Raw genomic sequence first — 10,232 nt, forward strand, 5'->3', positions numbered from 1 at the left:
TTGAGGTCAGCAGTCTGCCAATATCAAGTAGAACTGGTCACTCAATCCCATTGGCTCTCATGTCCCAAATGCTGTATTCCAATATTCTATCTTCCTATAGTTTAGATGTGGAATGTTCCCCAAAGTTTATCCATTAAAAAAATTGGCCTCCAGGGTGGCACTGTTAGGAGATGCTATGGGTCTTTTAGAAGAAGGGCCTTGGAGGTCTTAGGTCCTTGGGGCGTACTCCCCACCAAACGAGTGGTACAGACCACTAGATGAGCCATTCTACACAAGTTCCGTTGGCATCAGCACTCCTACCAGAGGCTCAAAACCACAAGTCTTGCTAGCCATGGATTGGAACCTCTGAAACTCTAAGCTAGCATTTCTCCTTATAACTTAATGATGCCAGGTATTTGTCACAGTGATGAACATCAAAGGGCTCCAAACTCTTGGATTCCAGTTGTACATTACAAGACCCTGAAAGGGCAAATAACATTCAGTGTTCATCTTTTTGCTCCCAGTGGCTGCAATTAGACTGTTTATCACCCGACAATCCTAGGATGACACAGTCCCCAGCCTCAAAGGGCTCTTTGCCCAGAAATGAGCACCTAAGTAACTTCATTTGCACTGTGGAGGGAGGATGTGTCCAGAGAGTAGGGCAAACTCTGTTGAGGGAGGACGAAAGGACTGAGACATTTTTCCATTGGAGATAACACTTCAGATGCAAAAGACAAAAGGCTGAAAGACAAAAGGGTTTGGAGTAGGATGTGGAGGAGCATCCAGAGCAAAGGAGTTGAGATATCCCAGCAAAGAAAGGGAACATGGAAGAATTCTAATCACTCGGCTGCTCTTGGGCAAAGGGAGCTGGGAAGGGGGACAGAGAACGGGCATTATCGTTCTGTACTGTGTCTACTTCAAAACTATGACATCATGACGTAGGGCCACGAGTGGCTCTAGAGAAGCTTTAGGTGGGAGGTCTTCAGGCTTACATTCTGAAAAGATAATTTTGGCAGCAGATTGGCAGAGGAACCGAGGACAGCAGTGTCAGACACAGGCTATCATCCATTAGAAAATTTGAAAACATCTCAAGGAGAGGGACTGAAGAGATAGTTCAGTTGGTGCCTTAGGCAAGGTCACCATTGCTGTGATAAAACTCCATGACCAAAACAACTTGGGGAGTGACTTATGTTTCCATGTCACTCTTCATCACTGTAGGAAGTCGGGGCAGGAACTCCAACAGGGAAGGGATCTGGAGGCGAAGCTGAAGCAGAGGCCATGGTTACCGGCTTGCTCTTCATGGCCTGCTCAGCCTGCTTTCTTATAGAACCCAGGACCACCCAGCCCAGGGTTGGCACCGCTCATTACCAATGGGGCCTTCCCCTACCAGTAACTAATTAAGAAAATATACTATAGCCATGTCTACAGTCCAATCTTTTCTCAGCTAAGGCTCCCTCCTCTATGTTAACTCTGGCTTCTGTCAAGTTGGCATCAAATTAGCCAGTTTATAAAGTTCTTGTCATGCAAGCATGAGGGCCTACATTCAGGTTGGCATCACTCACACTAAAAGCCAAGTGGCAGTTAGTATCTGTGATCCCAGCATTGGGGAGATCAGAGGCAAGTGGATCCCTAGAGCTTTCTGGCCACACAATCTTCCTGAACTGGTGAGCTCTGGGTTTAGTGAGAGATCCTGTCTGAAAGAACAAGATAAAGAGCTACTGAGAAATGTATTGACCTCTAACTTCCAAACACAAGTGCGCACACATGCACACATGCACACACATGAACTGGGGCTCACAGATATACCACATACACAAACAGCAGCAGCAACCAAGGGAGTCGGGGACCAAAGCCAAGACATGAATTACCTAGGAAATAGAATCAAAATAGGTTTCTCAGCACCTCTGTGTGGATGGTGAAGACAGTCGATGGATACAAGAAGATGAAAGTACCTGGTAAGTTCTCTGCATCTCTGGATGCAAAGCCCAAGAGCAGGTCCATCAGGGCTACTCCCCAGCTGGGCTCCCATCTCAAGGGCACATATGCGCTCTCCTGTTGGAGGGGAATGCTGAAATACTACCAAGAGGACATTTAAATGCTGGGTGTTGACCCAAACTAATGGGATGCTAGAAATTTCCCCCTGAAGACTCTTGGGAGTTTCTTCCCTTCCCAACCAACTGTTTGACAAGGACATCTTCAGGATGTTTCATTAAAGGAGCAAATTTGGAAGCTTTCCTCATCACTCCAGAACTTAGGAAGGGATTAAAGGTAGCTATTTGTCAGTGGGATCAAAACTCAGCTGTGAATTTAGAAAAACAAAACAAAACCCAAAGAGGTCTTACTCAGCTGGTGCCTTTTGTTCAGTAAATGTCAGAGTTAAGAGCTGTCTGACTTTCCAGAATTCACAGAAATGTAATTAAACTGTTCAGGATACCTCAAAGGGAAGCTGTCCTGTGTTGTTGATAAGCCTACTAGCAAGGTTTTAAAAGGGCAGCCTGTGGGGTACAGAAAAAGACTGTGGTAACTTAGATATGAAAGGTATATACTTACAAGAGCCAATGTGCAGTGAAATGGGCTGAGCCTTTTAAAAATAAAACAAAAAATAATATTCAGCTGTGTCAAATAACTCTTAGAGTTGTCAAAGGCACCTGAGTCTCTTGCCCCAGCCCTGAGGGTTAGCATGAAAGCCTGCCCTTCCCACACGTTCTGCCAGCCACCAGTTTCAAATACCGAGGTGTCTCTCCAGCCCACGGTTCCTCCCTAACCCTTCAGGAAACAAAGCAGCCAGATGCACCTAGAATTTAATGAGCATTTTGCTGCAAACTAAGAAAAACAGAAAAATGTCATTTGCCTTCCCTGTCTCATTTTCAAAACCTCATTGAATATTGACTCAATCACAGCGTGTGCGTTTGTCAGGACAGTCATAACTTCAAGCAATAAAATGCTCCTTGCTCAGTAAGCCATCCACTTTTCCTCTGAGTTCTTACGAAATGGTCCAGGCAACACGGTCGCCAGACCTCTGTTCTAAGCCTCAGCTCCAACTGTCAAGTCTCTCCTATACCACGGTGTTGGTTTGACTCAGTGAGGTGGCAGAATTAAGGGGAAATTCTCTGCAGTGCCTGGTGATCAGTCTTCCAAGGCTGCATGTAAGGTTCTTCAAGAGCATAAAGATGTCATAGCATCGTGTCTGCCTCTTGGTAGCCCAAAACAGCTTAGTTTTCCATGTAAGTTGAGACAGATAATCTTGATTTTACTGAACACCAAGTTGTGTTTCTGACTTGGAACTACACAAATGAAAGCCATGCCCCCCTGGGACCCTGGAGCATTTCCAGCAGAGAGATAGATGTTCAGTCGCTGAGATGTGTTTGGACTGGAGGCTCCCAGCTCCCTTCTCAGTGTGGTGACTGGTGGGAAGGATTACTCCAGCCAGCCGTTTCTTAATTCTCTTGTGCTGAACACAGCTAGCATGAGCCTATAGATGCTGCTCTGCCTTTCAAAAGCTCTTCCCTTGTCCTGTCAGACATTTGCTGTCTTCCTTCATTGCATTCTAGACTCTCTAGAGCTGTTACAGCATTTAGCGCTTAGGACATACGTCATCCCACCAACCCCCGTCCCCCATCAGACCCTTAACTTGTATAAACTCAACTCATGCCACAGTGTTGGTGGGTAAAAGTGGCTTGCTACTTAACACTTCCGGTGGTGTTTGGGACTAGACTGGACTTCTAGGGCCTGAATAAAAGCAAGAGCTAACTAGAATGTAGGCACTCTCAGCCTTCTCTCTCGCTCCCCCTCCCTTCCTTTCTTCTTCCTCTCTCGCTTTGGCTCTGAACTTGTACTTTGATCTCTAGGCAGGGCAGGGGAAGAGATCATTTTTAAAGCCAATTATTTAACTTAATTTAAAAGCAAAGGTTTTTTTTGGTTTTTTTTTGTTTTTTTTTTTACTTTCTTTTACTTTGATTTTTTTTTTTCTTTGCAGCCTTTTTCATGGTACTCTAGATGGTTTTTCAAACGTTGAGCATTTGGTTCATGCTGAAATGGTCAGTTTCTACCTAGCAAGGTTTTTGTCCTAAAAGGAGAAAAAGAAAGTGTGCCTTAGTGGCATTAGATACCATTTCCAAGTGCTGTGCTGCTCTCAAAGGTCTAAGTCCTTATCATGTCTTATTTGGGTAAGAGACAATGGGACTTATAGATTTTTTTAAAATTTAATACTTACTTAAAACAAATGCACCCTGCCCCACACATCATGGAGTGTGTGTATTCTCGCTCCATGTCTTCCTAATGCATTGGTGTCTACCATGAAGGGAGTTTTGTTTGCTTTCGACTAACAAATTGGTAATGAATTTCAGAGCTGACATTTTTATTTGCTTTTGTTTTCAGAGCTGTGGTGATTTGAGGAGCTTATTAATAACCTTTTTCTACCCTCTAAAATTGCTCCTCTCTGGTCCTTTCATCACATCCAGCAGGCCAAGAGTGGAGGCAATATAAATGATCTCAGCGCAAAGGGCAGGGAGAACAACACTACACACACCATAATTATAGCGACTGGGAGTCTCAAAAGGCAGACCTTTAAAAGCCTCAGATGGAGCAGAACTGTGGGGGTACACCACAGCCTGATGTCATCTGTCCTATGAGTAGGCTGGGGTGCTGTCATCCTGCTTAGTGTCCCCAAAGATAGTGTGCTAACAGGCTGACCACCAGCACCAGCTATTGGTAGGCAGTGACCCTTTTAGTGTGTAAGGCCCGGTGGGAGGAAGTCAAGTCATCAGTGGGGGGTGTTGGGATGCTGGTCTTTTTTTTTGCTCTCCATTTTGCTTCCAAGCCACCATGAGGTGGACCACTTCCTCTTTGGTCTGTGCCCATAGTGATGTACACTGCCTCTTCACTTGCACCCCGAAGCCAACTGATCAGAGGATTGAAAACCTTCTAACCACGAGCCAAAGAGGCATTTCCTTTTTAAAATTGGTTTACCTCGGGCATTTTGTTATAGTAACAGAAAGCTGACTGGAACACATAGTCCAAGTGTGCCATGGTCACGGGAGCATGCTGCTCTCCTCTCTGGCCCTCTGGCCATCCGTGGAATGCCAAAAGACTGAAGTTAAAGAGAGCTGAGCATTTCTGCCACTGTTAGAAGTCTATCCTTGTGTTTCTGGGAGACTTGTGGAGGCACTGGTCACATCCAGCTACCCAGCAGCTTGCTATAAACAATCTGTGCTGGGACATAGAAGGTGGCATTCCATGCTACCAGCTTTGGCAAAACCACCATCAAAATGGTAAATGTCAGCATGTTGCCTACTGAAGGATAAGTCACCCAGTGTCTCTGAGTGGCCTTGTTACCTGTCTGCTGGCCAATGGGAAATAGCAAGGGGGTACTTGGCTGAGAAGCATCAGCACGAGGCTCCAGTCACAGCCTGACTCCTCGTTATTCACAGCTTCCCTGGCTGTCTGGAGCACACCTGAGGTGCTGAATCTGACTGTCTGGAGCATCTGCCATCCCACCTCATTGGGAAGATTACTGGCTCATAAGCACCTTTGACATAAGCAACCTCCTGCTCACCAGGCAGCACACAGAGCACACCCTTGGCAAGCCTCAGAGAGTTCCTGAAAGGGTTAAATCCCCTTTGTCTGAACATGGAGATGTTTGGGGTGGGATGAGATGTACAGAGAAGGGGATGAATAAAGGGGGCGTTGGTTGGTCACTGTACTTCCATGATGATGCTACAAGGAGGGACAGAGCTGTTACAGAGCTAAAGATGACTACAACCAGAGCCTCCAGACGCAATGCCATTCCTGAACAAGGTATCAGTGTTAAACAGCTTTGCAGTAAGTAAAACCCTAACATCCTCTTGGGCAGAGGGGAAGGGGAGGTAGGGGGTGAATGAACCCCAAAAATGCTGGGAGAAGACATGGATGATTTCACTTGACAATTAACATTTCAAAGACGATTCATAAAAATCAAAATTCCCTGCATTGAGATATTGTGAGGAAGACAGTTAATATGACAGAAATATCGAGACTACCTTCCTCCCACGGTTGCCATGGCAGCCGATACATACTGTCTCATTCTCAGACTTTCCCAGATACAAGAAGACTGGCACAAGGTGTCTGCGTGTGTCCTCATGCTCCTGTCATGCCCCTGCATCATTCTGACACAGGCAGGGAAGTGTGAACTGATTCAGAGGGTCTAGGTCCAAGACAAATCAGGAGGTGTCCTGTGAGAATGGAGCAAATGACCAGTCCGACTGTCCCTGTTATCCTCAGTCTCAGTTCAGGGGACTCGGTCTTCTGCACCCAGATGACATTCATCCCCATTAATAAAGGAGAAAAAATGGGACAACTGTGTATACATTGTGTTCTCTTTACATCCCCTCTGCAGAACAGATGCTGCTGGGAGAGTCTATGCCCCCTCTTCCCAGATACCTCGGTACTAGGAATTGTCCCCTCCTCTATAGGAGACTGCCTTCCTGGAGGGCAGAGGTACAGATGAGAACAACGGTGGACAGGCTCCTGGATAGCCATTTCCGTAGAGAGTTGGCTGAGGCCGTGATCAGTGCTCTGTAACATCTCCTTACCCCGATGTCTTCCTCACTTCTCTCTCAGCTAATCTTTCTACACATAACTCTCAGACTCGGTTTTCAGGAGACCATGACCATGAACAGGCAAATACAAATGGTTCAGGCCAACAGCATTGCGGGCAAAGTTCAGAAAGGGACTGTACCAAATTGGAACGTGAGCTCTGTGACATGTTTCCAGTTTATAGAACACAGTAACATTTTCCAATTAGATTCCTAGATAGACTCTGCGGTAGCAGAAAAGAGGATTATGTTTTTTTCCAAAGCATAGAAACAAGAAACCCGGTTCACACCTTGCTGTAAGCACTGCAGGGTTTCCTGTCTCTTCAGGTATCTGGCACTAAGGGGGAACGGACTCCTCCAACCTGCACCTGCAAACGTGCTTCCAATCCACAGCTACCCCACCGGAGCCTCTTACCTCCAGAACCAGCCATAGCTGTCCTCCCACACAGCGATCGGCTTTGTAAAACATCCCATAAAACTTTACAACGTTGGGGTGGCTGGGGAGAAACTGCAGAATGTTGTACTCAGCCTCAATCTCCTCATCCATATCCTAAACAGAGTTTAGAAAAGTTTATGTTCAAGACTAGTGTGTGAGGAAAGGTACAGACAACAGTGTACTCAAGCCACCAATTAATAAAGCATATTGATTATCAGTTTGAAGTTGGGTTTTTTTTTGAAACATGATCTCACTGTACATCCCATGATGACCCCCACCTCCCCACAAATTCCCCAAAGCCTGCAACTCTCAAGAGCTTGAATTACAAGTGTGCACCACCACACTGGACTCTACTACATATTAAAGCCATCATTGTCACTTTGTATTCAAAGTACCCAAGAGCAGCTCTTCTGATCCTGATGTCAACCTTTGGCTATTATAAGCAATCACATTTCCTTACAATAATAATAAATATCTTTTATTGAAAAATTCTGAGATTTCAAAGCTTGAAGGGGCCCATGCAAGCAAGATACAGCTTAACTGTGCAGCCCAGCGCAGAGCTTGGTACTCTCAACGCTTTGAAATAAAATGTCACCTCGGATGATTGAATATCATGAGGCTGGTTCATTTTGTAACTTACAGAGAGAACACGGAATGGAATATAGCATTCTTCCCAAGAGAATTAATTTTTAAAAGCCCGAGGCGCTAACGCTAAAACAGCAAATAAAACTGGCAAGAAACCAAAGTCCAAGGGGAGTTGGGGATCTTGTTTTTTGTTTAGTTTTGTTTAGTTTGATTTTGATTTTTTAAGACAGGGCTCCTCTAATGTAGCCCTGTCTGGTTCTGAAACAAACCAGGCTGGCCTTGAACTCAGAGATCTGCCTGTCTCCACCGCCACCCCACCTCTCACCTTCCCACCCATCCCCACACCTCCTTGGGCCAGGATTGAAGGTGTGCTCCACCATGCCTGGCAAGTCCAGGAAACTCCAAGTCAAGTCTTTTCTTCAGAGGTCCTGACGAACCAGGATTCATCTTGAGATTGCCTGCCAGCATTCATGAAATTTATCACTAAGATCAGGAAAAGAAATCACAAGTCTAAAGTATCCAAAACATTAGCTGGTCATTACAGCACTCTCTTACTCACACTGACGGGGTCCAGAACCTTCACGGCAGCCAAGCTCCCATCTCTCTTGTTGGCTACCTTGTAGACCTTGCCATACGTGCCTTTGCCAATCGTCTCAATAATCTCCCAGGTCTCCATGGGATCAGGGAGTGATTCCAGGCCAAGCATCATGGGGTTACAGTGAAATAATCCATACAGGTGTTTCCTGTCGAGAAATCGTATCATGAGCGGTGGGTCGCTGGATTAAAGGTCATGGGCTTCTGAAACAGAGCGATTCCTTTCTTAATCAGCAGCCTTGTGACTTCTTCTTTGTCTCCTCCTGTGTTTTCAGTGAAGGAAGTGAATTCAAAGCATCTACAAGAAATGGTAATAGAAGATAGAGTGGGGAAATAGCAGGATTCTGACACCTCCTAAAAACACAAATGTCAAGGATCATGTCGGAAGTGCTGTGAGAAGAAGGGGAGGTGTAGGAAGGAAGGGGTTGGCCATGTTTAAGCAGCTGTATTGCTAGGTGAAGAGAGGCGCGGCTGCCAGAGAAAGTGGCGGGAAGACCCCCAAGTCTAAATGCTTATCCCCGCTCACAGTGACCTTGACCAGGGTTCCCAAATGATACCCGGAAAGGAATCCTCACACTCTTTGTACAAGGTCAAAGGTGCACATTGCAGATGCTGCTCTGTGCACAGCACTCACAGATCAGTCTTAGAGCTCTTTAAAGAGGAGACAAGCCCCTGCCCCATCCACATAGCAATGTGCAGGTCACACCAACGTGCTGACCGGAGCTGCAGGCTCACTGCCTTGGTTCAAGGACAAAGATTTGCAGAGTTTGATTTCAGTAAAGCAAAGTCCTTTTACTGCAAGGTCCTGATACTGTGAGATAGCCCACTCTGGGTCAGGTGACCTCAGGCTAGGAGGACAGTCTTAACCTAGGTTTGCTTCTTAGACCCCACAAAAAGGTCCCAGGCTAACTGGCAAGAGACATGGCACCAAACCCCCGCCTCAGACTTCAGCCTTGTGGTGAATATTCTAGTTTGCACTTCTAACGCTTTTCTAGATAATTCTCCCAAAGCAAGGAAAGCTCTGTGATTTGGCACAATAACGAACTGGTTTTCCTTTTGGCTAACTGAGAACATTTCAAAAACATTAAAGCTGATTGCAGTGACACACTCCTGTACTCTAGCCCTCAGGAGGCTGAGGGAGAAGGGCAGCCATGATGAGATCAATCCTGAGCTACACAGATGCTCATCTGAGTTCCAGGCCAGCCCGAGAGAGAGAGAGAGAGAGAGAGAGAGAGAGAGAGAGAGAGAGCATATCACATATTATCTGTAATAGTTGATTTTGATTTTAATGGTTGTCTTAGTCAGGGTTTCTATTCCTGGACAAAACATCGTGACCAAGAAGCAAGTTGGGGAGGAAAGGGTTTATTTAGCTTACACTTCCACATTGCTGTTCATCACCAAGGAAGTCAGGACTAGAACTCAAGCAGGTCAGGAAGCAGGAGCTGATACAGAGGCCATGGAGGGATGTTCCTTACTGGCTTGCTTTCCCTGGCTTGCTCAGCTTGCTTTCTTATAGAACCCAAGACTCCCAGCCCAGAGATGGCACCACCCACAAGGGGACCTCCCCCCTTGATCACTAATTGAGAAAATGCCTTACAGCTAGATCTCATGGAGGCATTTCCCCAACTGAAGCTCCTTTCTCTGTGATAACTCCAGCTTGTGTTAAGTTGACACACAAAACCAGCCAGTACAATGATCCATTTGATAGGGCTTGGATATATGTCTCTGGGGGGCAGGTGCGATGGGGGTGGGGGTGACGTGGGTAGGGCAAGAGTAAGATGGAGGTGTGTCCAAACCCTGAAAATCTCATCTTGAGACAGGCAGGAATAAGAATCGTTCCCTCCCTGTCCTGGGCTTGCATGCTGTGGGGCATGTAGCCAACCCCGCCCCCCCACACACACACATAAGCCTGGTGGTCAAATTATGGATTTAACTTCTTTTCTAATAAGGACATATGCGGCAAGCACCTGGAATTTCTCTTCATGTAAATTGAAGCATCCCCCCTACCCACTCCCCAAGGTTTATATAGCCCTTATTACCCGACACCCCCCAAAAAGAGAGCTGTA

General features: G+C 46.1%; 1 protein-coding gene across 1 annotated transcript in view; it reads right to left on the minus strand.

Moving 5' to 3' along the window:
• The window catches only part of Myo3b (myosin IIIB), a 336,609-nt gene extending 328,301 nt beyond the window's left edge, over window positions 1-8,308 (minus strand). Inside the window, exons 1-2 of the mRNA XM_021150395.2 lie at window positions 8,132-8,308; window positions 6,967-7,101 (exon numbers count right to left, since the gene is read on the minus strand). Of these exons, the coding sequence (XP_021006054.1) occupies window positions 6,967-7,101; window positions 8,132-8,281 (285 nt within the window). The 5' untranslated portion in view covers window positions 8,282-8,308. The remainder of the gene's footprint in view (window positions 1-6,966; window positions 7,102-8,131) is intronic.
• Window positions 8,309-10,232: the final 1,924 nt, after the last annotated feature.

Source organism: Mus caroli, unplaced genomic scaffold (genome assembly GCF_978045245.1).
Source record: "Mus caroli unplaced genomic scaffold, Mus_caroli_1 scaffold_2, whole genome shotgun sequence".
Lineage (NCBI taxonomy): Eukaryota > Metazoa > Chordata > Mammalia > Rodentia > Muridae > Mus > Mus caroli.